The sequence below is a fragment of the Notothenia rossii genome, assembly GCF_949606895.1.
Source record: "Notothenia rossii genome assembly, chromosome: 7".
Lineage (NCBI taxonomy): Eukaryota > Metazoa > Chordata > Actinopteri > Perciformes > Nototheniidae > Notothenia > Notothenia rossii.
Genome location: NC_136905.1, coordinates 16,087,763 through 16,112,136, shown reverse-complemented (window position 1 = coordinate 16,112,136; position 24,374 = coordinate 16,087,763). Strand labels below are relative to the sequence as shown.

General features: G+C 41.0%; 1 protein-coding gene across 1 annotated transcript in view; it reads left to right on the top strand.

The window, feature by feature from the left end:
• Window positions 1–706: 706 nt before the first annotated feature.
• Window positions 707–24,374, top strand: part of thsd7ab (thrombospondin, type I, domain containing 7Ab) — a 137,579-nt gene continuing 113,911 nt past the window's right edge. The window contains exon 1 of the mRNA XM_079694302.1: window positions 707–1,815. Coding sequence (XP_079550428.1) covers window positions 1,665–1,815 — 151 coding nt within the window. The 5' untranslated portion in view covers window positions 707–1,664. The remainder of the gene's footprint in view (window positions 1,816–24,374) is intronic.

The window sequence follows — 24,374 nt, the reverse complement described above, 5'->3', positions numbered from 1 at the left end:
GTGTATACACTCTTGTAGCACATCAACTCTTTTTATACACAGTCGAAAATAGTCCCTAACAATTGCAGGATTTGTTCATGCTTGAAATTGTTATATCAGCCTTATCATTTAATTATCAAGTTTGGCTTTTCTAACTTTTTTTAAAGTAGTAAACTATGAGATCCATTTAAATATTCACCACTATGTTAAGACTGTGGATCAACGATTGCTGCTAAAATAAGGGGAATGTCAGCATCCTAAAGTTTGGAGTGTTACATTTTGATTTTGGATCAAAGATGTAGTCATATACTGTTTATCAGCACTTATCTGTGTCTCATTAAATCAGCCGTACACACACTACATTCCAACTTCTGTGTGTTGATATGTAACATTGTGTGTATGTGCAAACAAAAGTCTATACAACACGCTTAAATGTTTATAATCCTACTCCTAATATGTTGTTGATATTTCTAATTTTGTCTTTTAAATTCCATTAACACACTTACAACAAGTTGGCTTGTGTTTATAAATACTCATATCACATTATTAGGCTGTTACTGTATGTCCTCATTGTCACTGCTTCCATTCCATCATTTCACTTTCACACCCTTTTTCACAAGCATAACCCCCCTCCCTCCCTCCCTCCCTCCCTCATCTCTTTCTTGCGCTCTGCTTTAGTGTTTTGCTCCTCCTTGCCTCCCCCATCAACCCCTTCCCTTCCCCCCTGCTCTGCATTAAGCCTTGCTTGTCTCTGATCCTGGAAGCAGTGCTTATGGGAGCTTCTGAGACCAGTGTGAGCACTGCTGGTCTCCAGCCGCCTTCCCAGCCTTGCGAGTGGAGGACGAGTGGAGAAGCAGGAGGGGAGGGGGAGTTTCCCTAGGCGGGAGAAAGCAAAAACGGGAGAGGAAAGGAAGAGAAAGTGAGAAGGAGCATGTCAGAGATGCAGGGAGTGTGATAAAAAAAGGGAAAATGAGAGAGGGAGAGAAGATAAGATGAGGGAAAACATAAAAAAAAGCTGAGGGAACTGAGTAGAAAAAAGAGAAGGAGAGCAGGGTGGCACGGGGAGAAGAGCAAATGAGGGAGCGAATAGGAGACGAAGTGAGAGAGTGAGCGGGAGCAAGCGAGAGGGAGGGAGGCGAACAACACTGCAGACACTCGCCCACTGTCACTGCTCCACAGCCAGAGGACAGAGGCAGCCACGGCAACAGTGGGAGCGGATACGATGGAGGAGGGAGACCGAGGCGTCCATCTGCAGCTCGCTCACTGACAGCCTCTCTGGGACCTTCCTGCCAAGTTAGGAGCAAAACAAAAAGAGAGGAGAAAACTACTCTCTCTGTCCTTCACAAGACCAAGTACCGGACCTCAACTCGTGCAGGACTGAATACACACACACCCCACACACACACACACCCCACACACACACACACACACACACACACACACACACACACACACACACACACACACACACACACACACACACACACACACACACACACACACACACACACACACTCCTTTCTCTAACACTCACACTCTTACTCACACCCTCACTCTCTCAAACAAGCACTCTTCACTTCTAGTTGCCTTTTTGGACTAGTGTGTTTTTTATTTTTTGTTTTTTTCTACACTGCCGTCACTGACCTTCTGAGCTGAGTGGATTTACTTTTATCCTGTGGCGGACCATGGGGCTAGGGTGGAGGGGTGCAGCAGGGACCCTCAGAATAAGGACAGAGGGGAGCTGGTACCTTTTGGTGACATTGCTGCTGCTCTGTGCTTTCTGGGAGGCTCACGCTCAGACAGACGATGAGAAGTCTGTCTACTTCTGGGAAACAGGTACTGCTAAAGCACTAATTACAGATTAAATTGGATCCCTTGTTTGATATGGCATGTTTACAACGGTTGGTAGATGGCAAATTAGTGTGTGCTGTTGGTGCTAATGCGACCTCCCACGCTCTGATCCCGAGATCTGATCATGTGTGTCAGTTCATTATCTGTGAACACATATTCACTGAATGATGGGATAACTTTTAGATTTTAGGTAATCTTAAAAATCAGTGCATCCTTCCGTACTGACATAAAAAAAGTCTTTGATCGAGTACACAAACAGACACATTTTCATGCTCAATTAACTTGCACAGGTCTACTATGTTTCCAGATGACACACTTCGGTTGTCTCATAAATGTGTGATTTGAGGTATATGTCTACGCTGCTGAACTTCAAAGATACACATGAAAGATGACCCAGAAAGTCAACAGTAGATACGTCTGCTCATTCTGAATCGCATGTAGCACACAGGACAACCGTGATCAATTTTTGAATGGATTACTCTCATCTCCCTGAGTCTCAGGTGATGCACCATTATTGAAACGTTTCCGCTGTGTGTTTCAGCAAGCAGATGATTGATAGGCATTGCTGCACAACAGACCCTGGTGAAGGAAGCGGAGTGGAATTGTTTTTGATGGTATTGATATCAGCGTTGAATTAGCGGGGGGTTGTGTGTGTTTGTGTGTTAGAAATGCATGTACATATGTGTATGTGTAGACTCATGGGCAGTTACTGTATTTCTATTCTTTGCACATGTGTGTTCTGCACTGCTGTATGAGACTGTCTATGAGTCAACTGACTCTCACAGTGGGATCCATTCAATTATATTATCACTGTTAACATGCATGGGAAGCCAACTACTAAGCATGATAGCCAGATTTAAGGTTCTAGAGATCAGATGTTGCAGTGATCATTAGCATTGGGATTTATAATGGAGACAGCTGAAGAAAAACATCAGGAAGTCCGTAAGCCAAATTAAATTACTTGATTTAATCCTCAATTAGACACAAGTTCTCCGGAGGTTAAGGTGTGCACTTTGAACTCAAACACAATTAGTCAAACACGATATTTCTCGGTACCAGATCAACTCCTCACACTAACCCTATATCAAACACCCCCGCTCCCCTCGTCCTGCCCTACCTCGCCCAGCACCAGTCCCCTGTGACGTATACCACGTCTCTCCTGTGGTTCTGCATCTTTAAAGAGGATGTAGCTGAGTAAGGAGATTAAAGGAGCAGGGATTTAAAAACCCAGGAAAGACAGCCCAGGGGAAAGACTTGAAGAAGAGAAAGGCCGAGTGAGGACTGCAGGCACATAGAGGGACTAACTTAACCTACATCTAGCCTACTGTAGGTCATAGTGATTACGCCTCTCTCCCACGCTACACCACCTTCTCCCACACTGCATGCTCTTCAACTGGAAAGCTCTAGGCTCTGTGCTTTGAAATGTAATCCGGTGCTTGGAGTTTGTTCACTTCTTCCTAAATAAAAGGTAGCGCTTTGATTTCTGCCCTGGGGTCTTTTTTTTCTGTGCCTCTTTGTTTTTTTACAATTGTCTGTGGAGTATTCAAATCACATTTAGAGCTTTGAAACCAAGTGCTTTACATCAAAATGTGATTATTTCCACTACATTTGCATACTTCTAATTTCCAGTGGAAGCTTGTTTTTTAAAAGAAAAAAAACATTGAATCTGATGATGTTTATGCACATTTTCAGAGTGTGCAGTGGAGGGAATATTCTTGTGGCAAGCAGTGCTCTGATGTTTTGCATAGTGATGAGTCTAGCTGAAATACAGCCCCTGTCTTCAAAACTGTGGGGAATTGGGCCTGCATCGCTTTTATTGCCTTGTGTGAAAATATGATGTATCTGTTTTGGAAGGTGAGACAGTTCAGCGTTTTTTTTTCTCTGAGAATTTTATTCAAATGAGGCCGATAGAGACAACAGCCTCCTCTAGACGCTGCAAGTGATATTTCTGAAGGTGGCAGGCAAACTAACTGAGGAGAAAAAACGAGAATGATTATAGCCACCACGAGGAGGGTGGTGGTGATGATGACGGTCATAATGGCTTGCCACAGTTTTTCAGGGCCTATGAGAGATTGCAAGGAGTTTGTCTCCCTCTCATGCGCAATTTTGACACCATTTTTCTTTTTGTCACTTCCCCTCAACTGTGCACTCCCTGCACACTTATTCCTATACATCATTATCGCTCTCTTTCCCTGTCTGGCTATATGTTGTATCTCTTTTAAAGAGCCACAGTTTTCACATATAATGCAACAGTAAAATGTGCAAAAAAATTCCAAATCCGCTCTATGTGTTGCCAATAGTGAGGAGGCATAGGATCACACCAGGATGACAATGGACCTTACACATTTCCCTACATCCTGCATGTACATGAGAATTGCTAAGTGCCAACACACACACACACACACACACACACACACACACACACACACACACACACACACACACACACACACACACACACACACACACACACACACACACACACACACACACAAACACACATTCTGGTACTGTGTGTCTGCTTCATTAAATGCTGTTGTTGGAGCGACAAGGTTGCCAGGTTTGAGCTGTCAAGATCTCACATGTGTGCCCGAGGACAAAGCAATTACAGCTGGCAGGAGGTGATAGTGTATTCAAGCAAACAAATAATGTAACTCAATATCTTGGCATTCTCTATATACTCGACTGTAAGTGTTTCTGGTGCAGTTTCATGATGAATTCAACATTGTTATCGAGGTTAAGGCTTGCATCAACAGGTGCCAAGTAATGTATCAATGATGTTTGACGTCCCAATCTGATCTCTGTTTATTAACTCCCACCCTCGCTAAATGCGGGACCCATAATCTTTTCTGCGATCTAGATTATCTATCATTGAGATTACGAAGGGCGCTCCTGGCCCCTGATCAACCCAATCTTAAGTCTCTTCTCTTTGGGTTAAGTCAAACTTCTCAGCACGTGCCTCTCGACGTCGTAGACCTGAAAGATTATGCACAGGTTATCAAATAAAATTCTCCAACGTATTTACTTACTTTGCAAACATGTTTGTGTGTGTTATTAGCTGGTAACATTTGGATTTGAATTATAAATCGATACGGATCCACCCACACAACATCTTGAAACACATCTTAGAAAACAATTCAGGTTGCTAAACAGGCTTCTGATTGGCAACCTTTTACATGCTTTGCTTTTTAAAGATGGACACTATTTTCTGACATTTTATCGACCTGGAGACATTTTTATAAGTTCTCATTCATTCATTGTTTCAAAAACTAAAAGTAAGAAAAGACAATAACAAATATTCTTGGCAGATAGTCTCTTAAGCCCCATGGACCCGTATCCGGGGCCGAAATCGCGTCATTTGAAGGAAACAACGTCTAAAGAACCTTCATATTTAATAAACTATGAATGTTTTATATACATATAACGGAAAAAACTAATTTAACTGATCTTTTTTATTTTTTATTTTTTTTAAACTCTAAATGCTAACACTGACCATCTGAATTAGCCCCGAGCGAAAAATGCTAACCTATTACTGCACCGAAAATCACTCCTAGCACCCTTATTACTTATCATAGCTACAAGGAGATACAGAATCTATTGGTACCCACTTCAACACTCAAAGATTACAAATTTGCGGAGAAAATAACAAAAACCTACATCAAAACATGTCCCGCTAGGTAGCCAAAAATGCTAACAAGGCTTACCTTGGTCTTTGTCTGGTTTTCAATGGCATTACAATGATAAAAACGATGGTGTAGTTAATCCATAGGTTAATCCAATGTGTCTGTGTCCCCTTTGAAATTTTCTGATAATCCATAAGCAATAAAACTGCTTTTCTGTTTCAAGATATCAGAGCAGGGATATTCCTACGCTCTGCAGATAGCTTGCATGCGCAAAGACGCCACCTTTTTTTTTAACATGAGAGTCTATGGGATGATTTCCCTTCGATTCTATTGGCTCTATCGGTCAGGAAGAGATGTCACATGTCAAAATCGAGCAAGGGGGGCCAGAGATTGAAAATCCACCCAAATGGCCCCAGAAGAGCTTTTTTTTGGCTAAATCTGTCTAAAAAGGTCAAATATCACTTGTTTTGCATCAATCTTGATACAGGGTACTTATTATCTGTTGTACTTTGGATTTCTAAAGCTTTTAGTTTACTAACCCATCATCCAAGGTTAGTTTTCACTATAAGTACAAAATATCTTTTGGACGGACACTATAATTTACAGTTTTTTAGCATATTCAATCTGAATTTTCTTTAAAGTAAAAAACATCAATATTGATTCTGACTCTTCTACATCCAACCCACAGGTTTATCATTACTTTGAGAAAAAAGATTATTAATTTAACCCTTTTAGAAGGGAAGATATGGTCTTTTGTTCTGGGAATTTTTTTCGAGCCTGAAACCTGAAAAACAGGCTTGGGGCCTAACAGGATAAGATGCGCAAATGAGACCATTTCAAATAATCCGTCTATATGGGTGAGTGTTTAAATGTACCAGCCCTATACATTTGTCAGCCCTGCATCTGTAATGACATGTCTCTTTGCAGAGACAATGGAGCTTCAGTCCTACACATTATCATACAATGAAGACCACTTCAGCTTTCAGCGCTCTGAACGCAGCGATGTGTGTCACCTCGTCCCGCCGATGTCACCTTTCAATGCATGGGAAGGGCGAGCGTGGCTGAAAGGCTATTGTTAGACGAATACATTCCTCTTTTCAGCGAGGCACTAGCAGTGAAGGATGTCACCCTCACTGAGGATTGTTAGTGGTTCTTGCACAATCACCTGCTATTACAGTACAACAGACCAACTGAAAAGGCCATCCAGGTAATTGAGGGAGAATGGTTATGACAGGTTCACAAGTTCAATACAGAAAGCTAAGGTCATTAATATGGCAAAACACCCTCAGCCAAACTGATTGTAACGAACAGTTGAAAAGTAGAGCCTTGAGATATAGATCTAACCAAAAGTTAGAGAACTAATTCATCTAATCATCTAATTGTATGTGTGTGACTTTGGCTAAATATTCTCCCTTTTTCTAATTCCATAACAGGATTTTTTTGGCGGCATACTTGATTGACTCAAGTCCTCAACTAACCTGGTCGCCAGCCTCACCCATTATCCCAGGCCTGAATTAGATTGGGCTCTCTCTGTACACCTTGAAATCCTTTCCTTTAAATAGCTGTTTGCTAATACCTGCGCCCACATTGCCACTGACAGTTGTCTTAAATAGAAACACAAACAAAGGTTTGATAAAGGGGCTTTTTGATACCAGCAGGATTGTGACTGGCATCGTTCCAAAACAAGAAAACCCCCTGGAGAGTCCTGCCTCATTTTGGTGAGTGCATTACAACGTGACCCTCTATGACCCTAATTAGCATAGCACCTGAAGGCCAACAAGAGTCTGGTAGGTAATTGGCCAGGCTCTGTTTAAATTCCTTAGCAACAGGAAACACATTTAGGCCATGCATATAAATTAAGACAATTTCCTTGGGATTTTCATATTTCATTACACAGTATGCCAATGGGGTTTATTTTAATTCCGTATGCTTGTGTTTTTGTTTTTCATTACTAGTTCAGTTGGAGTGGAAATGGAGGCTAATTGTGTCTGTTGTTTGTGTTTGGCCCTACAACCATCAGAAAGTGAGCAGTCAGCAGCCTGTGGAGTCTTTCTCTGGAAACGACAGCTATTTGGCCTCAGCAGCTCTATGCCTAAAAGAGGAAGGAAGATATTTTTCAAAGTTAGTTTTTGTTTCACTGGAACAGGAACAGTGATGCTCAAGCTCCAGTGATCTGTGGTTGAGCATCACCCCTGTGGAAATAGATACAGAGCTGGCCAATAGTGTACAGTGACATTGCACTTGCTTTTAAAAGTAATAGCTGCACAGTACGTCACATTTCGACCCTGACCTGTTTTATGGCTTTATACCCCCGCCCCTCTCTTTCACTCAAACCTACTATGTTTTTAAAATAGCCAATTCATCTTTTGGAAAAAGATGCCAAAGAGATGTCAGAGTTTGGTAGAGCTTACACTAAAACCTGGCCTTTACTGATATAGGAGGCATGGTAGGATTAGAGATTACACTTCATCCTAAAAACTTTATTTAGAATGACATAAGAGGATTCCTGCTGCCTTATTCCACCATATTCAAATAGCTCATCACATATTATAGATGGGGCACTGTGTCAGCTAAACTACAGTGTATTTTGTGCAGTGACATTATGTGAATAAGCAGATCAGTGATAGATTTATTTAGATAGAGTTATGTGGGGATGATTTTTTCCCTGATTATCAGCCTTGACCTCGTAAATCAAAGGGACACAAGCTTCTGTAAAAGATTAGTATATAATAGAAGTCTGACCTACTCATACATTCAGTCATCTTTACATGGAAATGTTGATGTAAAACTTACAATGTCTATTCATTTACTACAATTAGCTAACGGGTAAGCCGTTAGGTAACTCCCTCAAGGGCCTTTTGGGGCTAGATGCTGTTTTTATTCATGGCATGACTGGGGTAGTACCGGAGTATTACCCCACTCATTCCTTATAATCCGGTATGAATACCAGTCTTCTTTAAAAATAAATGGAGGGCTTGTGTTTCACAGCGGTCACGTCCCTGTGGGGACTCTTCAAGTCTGCAGTGAACCACTAGTTGAAAAACAAACATGTCCTGTGCCCACATTGAGGAAGCTGAGTATTTTCGTGGTCAGGGACTGGTATTCAAAACAGGCCTTTTACTCCCATGAGAGGTAACGAGGCAGCTTCACTGGGCTGAAAGGAATAGCGGCGTCATTGAAGAAAGCAGTGACATTTAGAGGGTGTGCTGCCTTCACTGATGCTACTCTAATAAAGCCGTAGAGATGGAGGAAGCTCAGGAGTAAATATTCTCCTGTCCGAACAGCAGCCCTATCCTTCATCTCTCCCACTGGCCATGTTGTTTTTACTCTGCTGTTGGGAAAACGTGGGCATATGTTAAAGTCCATTTTCAACATAAAAGCTTCTTGTTGGATAGTAGTTTCAGTGTTGTTGCAGGGTAAGCTGATGTGGAACTGAATCGCTGTGCAGCAAGAAGATTAATTCATCATAAGATCATGTGATAAACTATATACATACAGTAGATAGACAGCTATAATCTACCATGTGCTTAAATAATCATATATCAAAGCCATTAAATATTGCTAAGTATCATGACAACATTCCATTATATACTGAGCTGCTACTGGTTTGTATCTTATATAATAGCATTGCTCTTTTGTTAAAAGTCACTTCTTAATGCTGCAGTTTTGACCCCATTTCTGAAGGATTTTATGCTTGTTTTTGGACCATGTGTTCTTGGTTTGTTGAGTAACAATGGTGCAGTAATTCCTCAGAGTGCCCCTAAGCAACAGTGACAGGACAGTGGCTTTAGGTAATTGTTTGTGACAGTAGTTGCCAATCCCTGATTTGATGGTCCGTAGAATAAGGCTGACCCCTCTCTCTTCTGACTTGTACATGTTGTGCTTGAGTTTTAGGTAAATTTGACTGCACAATGCTACAAAGCAGATGCAAAGTGATTAGAGAACAGTAATTAACTGTAGCTAGCAGCTTTTTCTGTCTGCATAGCAGTGATTTGAGCTAATCGCTAACGTCGGTCTGATAACACGCTCAAAATGACAATAAGCTACCAGGTATTATGATTACAATATCGAGCAAACAATCAGTAAGCAAGATATAACTTTCTAGTATGCAATAATTAGTTATATTAGAACATCAGATTGGTTACAATGCATCCTTAGAACATTACATTACATGTCACTTGTTAGACACTTTTATCCAAAGCGACTTGCATACTCAATACTGTGGACAATCCCCACAGGAGCAATTTCGGGTGAAGTGTCTTGCCCAGGGACACAACGACATGCTGACTGCAGTGGGGTTTGAACCTGTGACCCCCTGATCCGAACACCAACGCATAACCCACTGCACCACACATCAACATCAATGTGTTTCCTAATATGAATTGTTACTCTTTTGTGCAATAGTCAATCCTAAAATGAATCCCAGATCAAATGTAGTTTGAAGGGAAATGAACATATACTAATATCTGCAATAACTGTCATATTATTAAAAATGTTTGCTTGTTTTTGGACTCACACAATTGTTACAATTGGCGCTGCTGCTCAGACTTGATCAGCCAAAGTATGATCGTATCATATTACTGTACTACTGTATTGAATTTTCATATTATAGTATCTTTATATTTGTAGCAATTTTCCCTGAAATCTGTCTACCTAGTTATTTTTTATTCTAAACTATGACCATTTCTGTTACCCTCTCCAGAGAGTCAACCTTCACACTTACAGGCACATTTTATTGCTCACAATCTGAGAGAAAAGGATTTCAAACAGATTTTAAAAGTCAAGTTGGTAGTAAATCCTTCAATTATACACTTGATTGATGCTATTGACCTCATTTGCATTCAAGCAGTAGGTGCTTTATCCTTGAAACTGCTGCTCAAATCTATCTGCATTTGATGTCTTTTGTGCCAAAAAAAAGACATCCATCGCTATATTAAAGATGTACATGGCCACAGAAATTGGAGAAGGTGGTTAATTTGTAGACAAGTGGAGTCAAAAGGGAGTGTGCATGTCTTCATTTAAGCCCTAACAACAGCACAATAGTCCTGAAATAAATACGGAGGGAGAGGGAGAGACAAAGATAATGAGATAAAGCATAGAGGATTTGTATGCATCTAGGCTAAGAGCACTCTACGCCATGCCACAACACTAGTATTGACATAATAAAGCAGAAATACTGTATATAATGGTAGACGCTGAGGGAGAGTGACAGAACGGCCGGCTAATCATCAGTGACAAGCCCCTGGATTAGAGGGCGGGCAACAGATGGCCCCGGGCTGGGCTGGCCGTATATGAATATCCCAGAGGTTGATCTGGCTCAGGACCTCCGCATGTCTACAGCAGACAGCCTGGTGCTGTGTCTGCCATATCTGTAAGTGCTTTGGTGGTCACTTCCCTCCCGTACATTTATTTACCTACAGGGAAGACATTTCCTTTTAAAAGTTTGTTGATAAATGGTTTAACTGTTTGGTCTAGGAAACATGTCAAAAGTTTAGAAAGCCTAAGGTATAGTTCAAAGCCTCGTTAGAGACTTGTTAAAGCACACATATGATTCATAAGGATGTTACATAAAACTGCAAATCTTCATATTCGAGGATCTGGAACTCAAAAAAAGTTATGTATTGCCTCTTTACTAAAGAACAACTTGTGTCAGCAACCCTTACCCAGTCAACTAGGTGTGCTGGCTACTTAAACAAACGTGTGAGTTGTTAAATAACTGTTTCATTCAATTAGTGATTAAATCAGTTGGCAGGGAGTTAGCTTTGAAAGGTTATAAAACAGTGTGAATGTCTTACATTGAAAAAGACAAATAATAGAACATGAAGTCATAACTCTAAAGATTACAGTCCTGGTTTATTTAGTGACACCTGTATTGGCTTAATGGAGATACAGTAGGATCAATTTGGAGTTGCAAGTCCAAAGTACATCAGGCTGAAGGTCAAAAGTGCATACAGTCTTGACTGTGAGTCTGCTTCATTAAATTCTGTAGTTGGAGCGACAAGGTTGCCAGGTTTGAGCTGTCAAGATTTCCCATGTGTGCCCGAAGACAAAGCAATTACAGGTGGCAGGAGGTGATGGTGTATTCAAGCAAAAAAAAATAATGACGACCATTAGGTCAGAGCAATTATATATTTATTTATTCAGTCATTTCTGCATTCAAAAAGGAGCTTTCTTGTTGGCATGTGATGTAAATACAGGTGTTTTTTCCAACAAAGGAAATCGCTATTTCAGTTTAGAACCAGCACACACTGCTGCTAGCTAGCCCAGGTACAACACATGTATTCACACATACACTCTCTGAAAGGGTCATAAACATGCTTCTCGTTAAAGTAAAAGCTCTGCCGGTCTCCTGGCCTTTCAAGCGAAGACAGTTGACATTCCCCTTTCTCAGCATACCATTCAGGTCAAGGGAACATCTTAAATGCCAAAGGGTTATGTACAGTATGATGATGTATGGTGTACTCTGAACATAAATATAATAACCCTTTTAAAAGTAAGCAGCTCCCAGAAGATGTTCCCCCAAAGCTTAAATAAAGAAATGTTCTCTTAATCCACAGTATTTGGGTTTGGGAGGTAGGGGTTTCTGGTGTCATTTAATGACTCAACCCATAAGGTAACTTCTGCTACTTTTAATGGTTGCATAAGTGAACCTACAATCCTGAACACCATCCAACTCTTCATCTATCCATTGATTCAAATTTCTATTCATCTGTTCATCCATTAGCCTCGTTTTCTATCACATTGCCCATTGTGCAGTGGGAGTATGGCGTGGGCCTGCACTCATGGTTGTCATTTCACACACTCGGTTTTTGGCAAACACAACTACACACACACACACACACACACACACACACACACACACACACACACACACACACACACACACACACACACACACACACACACGCACACACACACACACACACACACACACACACACACACACACACACACGCGCACACACACACACACACACACACACACACACACACACACACGCACACAAACACACACACACACACACACACACACACGCGCACACACACACACACACACACACACACACACGCACACACACACACACACACTCTACGCACACTCTACATTCCACTTAAACCACACTTGTAATCCATAGAGAGAAAATTGGCATTTGTCTTTAACGCAATGTGTTCTCAGGCAGCTTTGAACGTGTTTTAGTAGTTTCAGTCAGGGAAGAGAATTCCACACCTCCAGTTATTGGTGGCTCAGTGTTAGCATGTGACAGATTGTGTTCCTCATGCAGTCTTATCATCTCTGTCACTAGGCTGTTTATAAGTATGGATACATTAGATATGTAATCATTTCTAAGTGTAGGCATTATAATAACATTGACTGAAGGAAATCTTCATCATGTATAAACCTGACTTGTCTGCCTAAATACAGAAAATAAACTACAACAGGACCAGTTGGTGCAATGTAATATCTCCCATTGATTGAATTTGGTAACCAGATCCTTTTGATGTGAATTGTACTGTGTGTCGTAGTGCATGTTAAGACTGCATCAGCCCTCCCACCAATACAATAGCAAACTGATTGATAAATGGTTGGGCATGAACTAAAACTCTGATAGTGCCTGTTTTATGTTTCACTGGTATTTCCAGTCCTATAAGTGTAATCAAAAAAGAGTGCAACCAGAAAATAGGCAAATTAGCTTTTGTCATTTAAAGATTAGGGAAGCTGTACTCCATTATGAGAGCACACAAGCAGATCCACAACAAGCGGCACACTGCAGACTGTAAAGAGCTGATGAGAATTGATGTCCCGTTGATGTGTCCTTTTGTTTTGTCGCAGCACACTCCCCTAAGAGGGCTCATTAATGAACAAGCAGCCAAGACAAGCCCGGCTACTGTAATTCATCATGGCACGTGTGACCTCTCCTCACTGCCACTGGCTGTTCTCCTCGTGCCCTTCTTCTTCATCCTCTATAGATGCACAGGAATGTGCTAGATATTTAAAGCCTGTAGCTCTATTTATTCAGGATTAAAATATCAGAGGATTAACATTTTCAATTGCATTGAATGTTTTTACATTTCTTTTTACTTTAGTGTGTGAGCTGTTTGTCTCCCTATGTGCCTCCCTAAGCTTGTACTGATAACAGGGTTGTGTTTTTTATTTGTTATACTTTTCCCCTTCTTGACATGACACAAATCATTAATTCTGCTACTACAATTTCCATACATCCCACATGACTCATGGCTACAAGCAAAAAGGCCATCGCAATATGACCTCAATACATGTCATGAGAGACTTGTGTCCTAAAAAGGGCATTTGTCTGTTGACCACTGACTTTACTGCAGGCACATACTGTATATCTCAGAGTAGCATCATGCCATTGTCCTGTATGCTCTTTTAAGCATCGCTCCGTTTAAGTATCACTTTTATTTAATCCTCAATGTTCTTGCTCAATTCTCATAATTATTTTACAAATGTTCATAATGACCACAAAATCGAAAAAACGTATTCTACCTCTTACTTGTATTGGTGTTTATCAACCCAAATGCGGCGGCGTGCGTTGAAGCTTGCCGGTTGGCGTGTCTGAAACTCGACCAACAACCAATCACATGAATCTCCCGCCCCGGACACACAAGCACGTAGTTTGATTGGCTAGAGCTTGTACTGGCATATGATTTGATTGGCTGACGCTTCCATCAAAGCTTCAAAAGTAGAACATTGCTCTACTTTTGAAGAGAGCAACACGAGCAAAGCGAAGCGACGGAACCACAATGCAGTTCGGCAAAGCGTGACGTCACCCCCATTCAAAGTGAATGGGCAGAAGCGTTGAAGCTTCAACGCACGCCGCCGTGTGGACGGGCTGTCAGAGTCGTTGGCCTTCTCTGGATATAATGGAAGAAGATGGCTCTTGACTTCCTGTTCTCAAAGCGCCAACAAAAATGAATTTGCAAATGTAACAGCAATGTCTCTTACACTGAAACAATCAAGACTAGTAAATCGCATTATAGGTACAAATTAAAATATGTTAATTGGTTAATGACATTTGCATTTGATTTAAAATAGAAAAAAGCCATTTATTTCCAGTGTAATCTTGATTAAAACCTGTCTTATGGCACTTTGATCAGGGTCAACCATGGGAGACTTTTTTTCTTGACATGTTAACTGGGGGGATCCTGTCTTAAAGGACAAAAATAAATGTCTTAAAGTTGTTTAAGGGCCCAGCAGCTCTTGAACCACAACTAATTACAAGACAAAGCTTTGGAAAATGCCATCCATCACCTCCATGTTTCTCCCAGTTCATTTTTCCAAAAGGGCCTCATTGGAAACCCAGTGTTAACGGGGAGAAAGGGGAAGAATAGCTTTGCTTTCTCTTAGAAGCAGTGAAAAATTGCCCACTTGCAACAGGCATTCACCCATTTCCTGGCACGCTCTCGTACTCAGGATGAGAAGTTTTGTGGAATTACAGCCGTGCCAGAAGTCCTGTAGAGGGCACGCCGCTGTGCGCTCCAGACTTCCTTTCTTTTAAATGAAAAACTCAACCTACAATGATCTCACACTGTTAGGTATCATCAATCTGTGGAGGTTTCTAGTTTTATTTCATATTTTTGTGATTGAGTGTTGTAATTTAATTTTCTGGGTTACCTGCTCCCCTCCAACCAGCTTCCTTTTCTTCTACTTCAGTAAGTGATTTCCTGTTTCCCACAATGACTTTCAACCGTCCTCAGAGAACCATATCTTTCTGAGTTCGTATAGAGAGCCAAAATGATAACAGAGCAATAGTCTTTATAGTTGACAATATGCAAGTCTATGGAGGCAAAGATCTTTTTATTCGAATTAGATTTCCTGCCAGAATGAATTTAATTTGAGTCAAATCTCCTGTATTCCTTTACTTTGGAGCTGTTATTAAAAGTGACTAAACAAACACATTGCACATCTTCTTTCCTTTTACCTGCAGAAGGCAAGGATAGAGCTTGCTGTGATTGAGAAATAACGCTGAACATTCCCTTTGGGATTTTTAGGGCTTATATCTCTTACATCTCCCCAGGCGTGTTATCCACGTTCTCCGTCACTTAGCCGGTTGGGATTCAGCAAGCAGCGGTTTGTTCAGATTTAATAGGATAACACCTCTTGCATTTATCGGCCCTATCTTGATTATTGGTGACATAAGTATGTGAAATAAGAATATAGACATAACGAAACGTTCATCCCTGTGTACCTACGAGGACCCTAAGCTCTGTGATACAGTGTTTCATTAAAAGTTCTCATTAGCTGTCAGAAGACCCAGCCGTCCTTCAGCCGGGCACACCTGCCTCAGTGTGTGTGTGTGTGTGTGTGTGTGTGTGTGTGTGTGTGTGTGTGTGTGTGTGTGTGTGTGTGTGTGTGTGTGTGTGTGTGTGTGTGTGTGTGTGTGTGTGTGTGTGTGTGTGTGTGTGTGTGTGTGTGTGTGTGTGTGTGTGTGTGTGTGTGTGTGTGTGGTTCTATGAAAGCACGACCAACACGATTATTTAGCTGTCACAGCTGCCAGTCAAGGCTCTTGCTGCCCCTTTCACCCCCCCCGTCCCCCGTCATCCCCCCCATAGCCCCATCTGTAAGCTGCTGACAGCTGTAGTCATGGCAACAGAGATAATATGATGATTGTGTATATGTCAGCGCCTCTGCCCCTGCTACCTGCAACCGTACCTGTCGAGCACGCCTGACATCAATTTAATGGGAGTATGTTAAACTGTCATGCAGTTGATTATATGTTGTTCAGCCGTCTGTTTTCATCAAAGTAGTTTTCTTGAAGTTGTTTGAGGACAATGAGTGATTGCCTGTGAAACTATTTTTCATAATTTTAGTAATTTCCCTATTGTTTGACAAGACATGTGATCATAACTCTGATCTCCTACTATAAGAAGCCTCAGTGCAACAGTGGACAAATAGTGACATTGATTAAGTTTTGCCTGTAGAGCCTGATATTTGTATTCCTGTTCGTTGTTGAGCTCCATTGCACCACTTTTGCATTTGTATTCATTGACATTGACTTTGTTAACAGTCGTAAATACCTTCACAGTAATTATAAAAAAATGCAAGAATATAATTGTGACTTGTTTTGAAAGATGTACACCCTCAGTAGAACTGCATGGACAGTTGATATTCACATTTTTGTCATTCAAATATTGTATAAGTACATAATGGCCCTAAAATGTTCTCAGTTATTAAAGTAGAAGTCCTAATTTTGCAGAATCTTATTATATATCTTGTTGCTGCAGTAGCCTGTAAGCGGTGTTTCTAATTTTCAACTATCCTGTCTCATTATGATGTCCGAGCACTCAGTACAAAATTACTTTGAATTGTCAAAACAGTACAATAGACAACAATGCAACGGAGCATAACAGTTTCCTATAGGCTGAAAAATGTGCAGTACATCATATTCCTTAACATACATGATGTCTAAAATTACCATGAGACAAACATTTAAACTTTCTTAATAGTACCAACATGTCATTCTGATTATACCTTTTTAATGTTACTTCATATTATGAGTTTTTGAGAATGAACTGAAGGAAGATATTTCCTCTATATCTTGAGATAAATGTAACACTTCCCCTTTCTACTTTTCCCTGAAAAGCTTTCATAAATTATACAAATGATATTTAATCATGCTACTGAAGTAAAGTCTCTGTCTTGGTCTATACTGCAGTGTTCTACATTTGCTCTGCATCGTGGAGCTGCACCTGTCTTCACTCTGCCACTACAGTCAGAGCAGAGTTTCCCATTAAACAGGTGAAGTTGGCCACTTTATCTGGGAGTGTCAACATCCCTGAACATATTTTCTTACTCTGGGCTTCAGTTGGGAATTTCAGTGAGCCGTGTTGATGCAGGTGCTGTTTGAGAGGCTTTTCCTCTCAAGCTGAAGAGGAAACACTGGTGTGTGTGTGTGTGTGTGTGTGTGTGTGTGTGTGTGTGTGTGTGTGTGTGTGTGTGTGTGTGTGTGTGTGTGTGTGTGTGTGTGTGTGTGTGTGTGTGTGTGTGTGTGTGTGTGTGTGTGTGTGTGTGTGTGTGTGTGTGTGTGTGTGTGTGTGTGTGTGTGTGTGTATACTGATGTGTGTGTATGAAATGTAGGTCAGTCCTGCTGTTGTAGCCTGCACGTGAACCCTGTATACATATTATGGACAATCTGAACTTGCATTTGTGCACTCATACATGGGCATATGGTCTTTGCTTGGACCCACACTTCAGTTGATCCTCCATTTCTGTCTTTTTCTAAAACTTCCCTTTACTTAGAGTCACAAATAAGTACAGCAGCCCACCAAAAAGATGTCTAAATCACAGCAGGAGTAGCCAGCGTGGGAGCTGTGTAAGTAGCACCAGCAGCAATGGGTCAGCTCTTCACGCCTCTTGAACAATATTTAAGAGAGGCTAATTTCTGATGAAATCTTGCCTTGGTCACACAGTTAATTTACAGAGGATTAATATCATTAGGGTCCGCCCGTACACGCTTACAGCATTTCTCGTTGACTGTCGAGTCCCTTGTGAGTAAAAACTGTAGCTTAAGACCCTGCAGCACTTTGCAGTTTACGTGGTGGGAGACTGCAGATGAGGAGGAAGTGAAGGAGTAGTGGATGAACAGAGACAGTGAGAAATAGAGAAAGTGAATTATCCTTGGATGACTTTCAGTAAGCAAAGCAGTGGAGGAAAGAAAGGACATTGCTCGTTCCCTTGTTTTTCCTTAGATTGTCCGCACTTCTACGATTACAGAGGTTCTGCTGCACTTTGACTTCAGTAGGAATTACCCAACTTCCGTCTTCCTGCCCTACCAGTTTCTAACAAAGCCTTGACTTATACGAACAGAGTAATGTGGAGTACTGTATAAATATAAAGTTGCTTCAATAGATATGTTATATGTCTGAACCTATCAAAGCTTTAATGAGGCTTTAACAGTCTAATGTAGCCAAAACAAGTGTTTTGTACAGCCTTTGGACACACATCTATTATGTTACTGCAGTATAATCTTGTACAGCTCAACGAGAAATCCATCTGATGGAAATATAACTTTTACCATGGCTTAACAAGCACTGTGGATTTGTCCACCATCTTCTTTTAGATGTAGTCATGTTAGTAAGGGATCACTTCACAGCAAGTACTGAGAGAAGGAATGATTACACCCGCCATCAACATGTGACAACTGTACTGAACCTTGTACTGAAGAAAACATGGCCCTGGTGAATTGTAACGACAATATCAATGCCGACTATACAATTATGAGTCAGGACCCAAACTCATCTACTCCCCCCCCCCCCCCCCCCTCTGACCTCTACATCTTTCTGTTTCACTGCACTCCATGAATATCTCAAACTGATCCTTGGATTGTTATGCGAGGTATGTTGCCATAATGTCTCGTCATGATAAATGACAGTTTTCTGTTACTGCATTTTTACAAAGAATAATGGTGAGGAGAGATTTGTAAACAACACTCAAACAGGAAGGATATGGACAATGGTGACTGTGTTTACAGTAATGTAGGATGCTGTAGATGCCAACACTCGTAGTTTAGTTTAATTAAAATAAATATATTTATGTATGTTCGACTCAGTGGTACAATGCATTTGAGTCGTCTCTATTACTCCTCTCAGTGCAGGGAAAATTGTGCACAGAAAATAGAATAAGCTTATAGAGCTCCTGTGTTGAATAGTTTAAGAGGTAGCTCACAGACATTTGGACAAAGTAGACTAATCTCTGGTTCACAAAATTATTCTGGCCAGGTCAAAGACATTTTAACATTTGTTCGGATGGCTTAGTGGTGGATAGATAAAATTATGATAAATCTATTTTGCCCTGAAGATCTGTGTGCGCGCTACCTTTTTGCCTTTTGATATTGAGTGTTAGATCTTTTTGAAGTTAGGTTTATTAGAACCACAAACAAATACTTACAAGGTGCAGCCTCTCAAAGTCCTAAGCTAAGGCACCTAATATGACACACTAACATGTTCCCTAATGGCTCACATGTTAGGAGAATCATACTGCTTTATAGGATCCAAATAAGTATAGCCATGGCATGTGAAAAAAAACAATAATTAACCTATCTATCATCTGCTTTATGATGAAGACATGTGGTTGCCATCTTTTAATTGGAGCACTCAACTTAAGTAGTAGTCAGTGTGACATGACGTGTAGGTTGACACTAAGCTGGTTAATTCACATTTCAGTCACTGTACTGCACTTAACCTCACTTAACCTCATTATCTTATATTGAACATCAACATAGGCCTATTTCGGAAATATTATTGGTTGTTTTTCTTAAATAGTGAAATATGATTAGGATTATTTTTCTTTTTGCTCTGCTTGTAGCGTTCTTCTGTCGGGTTGCCATTGGTCTAGCTTTGGCCTCGATGGATACGAATCAGGTCATGTCCATTTATTTTTATTCAGCCCAATATCACAAAGTTGCCTTAAGGGCCATCTTTAAGCTGTTAAGCCCTGAGCCTGCTTTTCAGGTCTCAGGCTAAAAAATGACATGGCCAGAACAAATTACTATATCTTCACTTCTAAAAGGGGTAAATTAATCATCTTTTTTCTCAAAGCAATGATAAACATGTCAGTTGGATGTAGAGTAAATTGAAAGTAAATTCAGATTGAACATAGTAAAGAAATGTAAATTATAGTTTCCGTCCAAAAAAAAACATGACTTATAGTGAAAACCACCCTTGAATGATGGGATAATAGACACAAACCTTTAGGAATCCAAACTATAACATATAATAAGTACCCTGTATCAAGATTGATGCAAAACAAGTGACATTTTGCCTTTTTAGAGAGGTTTTTAAAAAAAAAAAACACCTCTGGGGTCATTTGGGTTGATTTTACCATATCTCTGAAAACCCATCGGTCGATTTTGGTGATTGACACCTCTTTTGAACTGTTAGAGCCAATAGAATCGAGGGGAGGTTCCTAAAATCCATCTAAACATTACCCATTGGTGAATGAGAGTGATGCGCAACCAGCATGCCCAAAACCGGAAGCTTTCACTCTATATGAAAACTCAGTTTATTGACATAAATATGATGATGGATTATCAGTAATCATTTCAAAGTGACACAGAGACATTGGATTAACCTTCAGCAGCGTTTATATGCGTTTTAATGCTCTTGAACACAACTTTTGATCAGAAAACAGCAAAGGTAAGACATATTTGCCGTTTTGGCCCCGTAAAGTGAAGTTGCGTGTTGTCTTTGCTGGCTTATGCTGCCGTGAGTTCTGATCGCACAGTGATGATACTTATTACATTGGAATCTGTGGAATCTCAGCTTTCATATGATATCTAGTTTGTGCAGATCGCATGAAGTATAACATATCTCTATAAGTGCGTTAGCATTTTTTCGCTTAGTGCTAATCCAGAGGCTTGGTATTACCCTTGTGTTTTGTTTAGCTAAGAATTGTTAATATTGTCTGATAGCTGAGTTTCTTCCCGTTAAGTGGGTATGACACATTAATAGGTTGTGAATCGTTAAGAAGCCCTGAGACACAGTCTCGTGAATATTGTTGTGTTGTGCCCCTGCCGGCGGGGGCATCAGGCTTTACTGCATACTTTACCTTCCACCAATGTATCCTCAATGCTCATAAAATCTCCCTAAGCAAAAAAGGATATCTCTTCCAGAAAAAAAAACTGAATCAGAAAATGCACAAGGATCAGGAGGAGAGTAACACAGAGGAAGATTCAGGCTAGAAAAGCCAATCCCCGAGCTGTCATTTCCTCTTAGCAGCACAATCATCATAAAAAGAAGAAAAAGCCATCATCAAATCCTCTATAGCCTGTAGTATGGAAATTGACAGTAATAACCTTGTGTGGTGTTGACACTACAATGCTCTCTTCTCAGTGTACAGTAAATAGCCGATGCTTCTCACGTATGAGTTGACCACATTGGAATATTGTTGTGTATAGAGGCAAAGTGGGAGGAATATGAGAGGGGAAGAGAGAATAGAGAGGATGGAATTGGTGTGAAAGAGGAAGAGAGCTGCAGAGACTACAGGGACGCTCTGTTAAAATGAATACAGCCTCTCAGGATGGAGCATCAGACTCTAGGGGTGGAAATAATCAGACTTCCCTCTGTGTGCTCTGCTGCTCTGCCGCCAAATGCTAAGATTGATCAAGTCATAGCTCCTCTCTTTATTAACGCTCATCATATATTGCCAGCAGCAGCGTTTTCCAACAAGACTTTAAGGACGAGTAGGAAGAGCACTCTTCAATTTTGTCTAAAACGTCTTTCCATCTGTCAGGTTCAATATATTCTTGATATTGCCGGGGTACCCTGATATGTCTGTCAAAGTCTGCTTGTCAAACGACATGGCTGACTTTTAAGCTGCCACCATCAAACATCTTTCAAAGACACCATGTTGGCCTTTGAGGCAAAACTGTTTCATACGAGTCAAGTTTGATCGCCTCTCTGTCATTTCAATCTGGCATATAACATCTAGAGTTGTATTTCCACGTATCAGGCTAGGAGTAAATACAGCAAGATCAGCTGGAGAATATGCAACATAATAGTTCAAAGCGCCAGTTTCCTCTTATCTCAACGCAAAAATGGGTTTTCTTTAGGCTCTCTCCAAATCCTGTATCAAAGCAGCTCAATCATACCTTCAAATTCCTTTGCTCAATGTCATTGCTGAGTATGGGGGAAGTGTTGCAGAACAAAGTGTTAAAGATGATGGTCCAGGGCAGCTATTGCTTTGATCCTCCACCTACTGGGGTGCCTTTGAAACAGCCTCTTTTGAGTGAAGATCGTTCTGTTGAGGGTCTCGTCTACAAAATGCAACTCTGCTGAGGACTCCGCTTCCAGCATTATTCACCAGTGGCCAAACCAGGGCAGCGTTTTGCCAAACCTAGCAAAGACTCTCTTTCATATCAAATGTAGTTTGGACTTTCTTTTCACACCCAAAAGCAGATGAATTTCAGATGAAATGTGTCTCTTGATTTCACAAACCTACTTCCAAGCTGTGATTCAAGTATGTTATGTGTTAGATTTTAAGCTGAAGGATAATCGTGGAAAAATTAAAGTTGTGTTTTCTCTCAGCATCCTGACGCTAAGGATCTGTTAAGAAAAAAAATAATTTCAATTTCCCTGTTGAATCTGTCTCAACTTTTGCTGAATTCAAACAACATCCAAGCACAAATCCACGTTGGCATCTTCTAATTCCTTGTTTTTCAACCATGGATGATCAGTTAAATGACAATGGCATACAACAAAAAATGCTACAAATCCTCACATGGAAAAGCCCTAATTTTACGGGCAGCGCTCTGCAGGCCCGAGTAATTAGCTTTCTCTGCCAATGTAGCACCTACTGGGGAATTCACTTCTTCAATGGACTACAATTACCCTCGGCACTGAAACACATAAACGGAGGTACATTTCCCTTTATTACAAATATGTTTTCTGTAGAAAAAGGGAATCCTATTTAAATCTGCATCTTACAGCATGCTGCTATTTTAATGGGTCATTAGATGCATTTTTTTGTAAATACACATGCTGTCATACTGGACAGGTCTGAAATTGCTGAGCCACTTTCTCATCGTGTGTTATCACGGACAGAATTTGCATATTTAGCAGTCAGTGTTAAAATATGCAGCCGTGGTGTAGACTTTCACTTTCCAGTAACATCCGCAAAGCGTCCGACATGTGACTGAGGCACATCTGGCCTGCAGCATCATTAACCCACATTTATTCCCAGATTACACAGTGTTGTCACAGCCAATGCCCTTCGTGGGCAACATGCACACAGACACAAACAAACAAATCCCAGGCACCCACTCGTTCCTGCTGCCATCAGTGCTCAGATGCTGTGTTCATTTTCCTTTATCACCCCTTTGCTACCATTATTTGCTCTTGAACAGATGGAGCAATAAACTAGCTTGTAGCCCTACATGCTAACACTAAGCCTGCATTTTAAGGGCACTGCTGCCACGTCCATGCTGACTTTATCTCTCTCTCCCTCTCTCTCTCTTTGCCCCTGTTGCGGTCCATGTCAGACCAGCTCGTCCACCTGGCCGTCCTCCCACAGCCCTCTGCCCTCATGTCCCACTCTCAAGCGATTACCACTCTAATCCATATTTAATGGGTTCGGCACTCTCTCCTCCTGTCCTGCTGCTTGCCCCTGATTAAACCTCTGTGTGTGTCACAATCCAGATGTTACAACTGGATCAAGGAAGCGAACAAGGTGTCTTAAATAGACGAGTCATAGCACAGTCTTTTCCGGTTTTAGTTTGAGGAGAAATGATTGGCTCCCCAGGCGGCTTGTTCAATCAAAGTTACAGAGAAGCCATTATCTTGTATGTGTTTAATCTGATTGTGTTGTCTCCACTTACATGGACTCTGAAGTAAAGTGTTAGATCTCCCTGCTGTCGCAAACTGAGGACAAATGACAAAAAGGGAGTAAGGGGAAGAGATGTATGTGCTTATTGGAGATGATGGTGTGTCAAGCTGCACATACAGATCTGATTCAAGTGTTCTCCTTGATTGTTTTCTCTAGATCCAAATCCATGTAAGGCAGCATTTTGGATATGTGTGTGTGCTCGAGTGTGTGTGCACAAGAGAAAGTATCTGCATGCATGTTTTAATTGCCCGAAGAAGTGCGCATCCTCAAAGCTGACGTTCCCCTTTCTGCCCGTGTTTGTGTATCTGTGTGTGTGGGAGAGTGAGATGCTCAGACTCCATTTTCTCTCTCTCTCTCTCTCTCTCTCTCTCCCTCTCTCTCTCTCCTCTCATGTTTACCTGGAGCAGCACAGAAGTGAAATCAAAGGACAGAAACAGAGATTTGTGTGCTCATTTATCTCTGCACCTTTAGAAGGAGGGTGGCAGTTTTTACAGCTCACACCTCCTGGTGCGATCATAGCACTCTGTGTGTGTGTGTGTGTGTGTGTGTGTGTGTGTGTGTGTGTGTGTGTGTGTGTGTGTG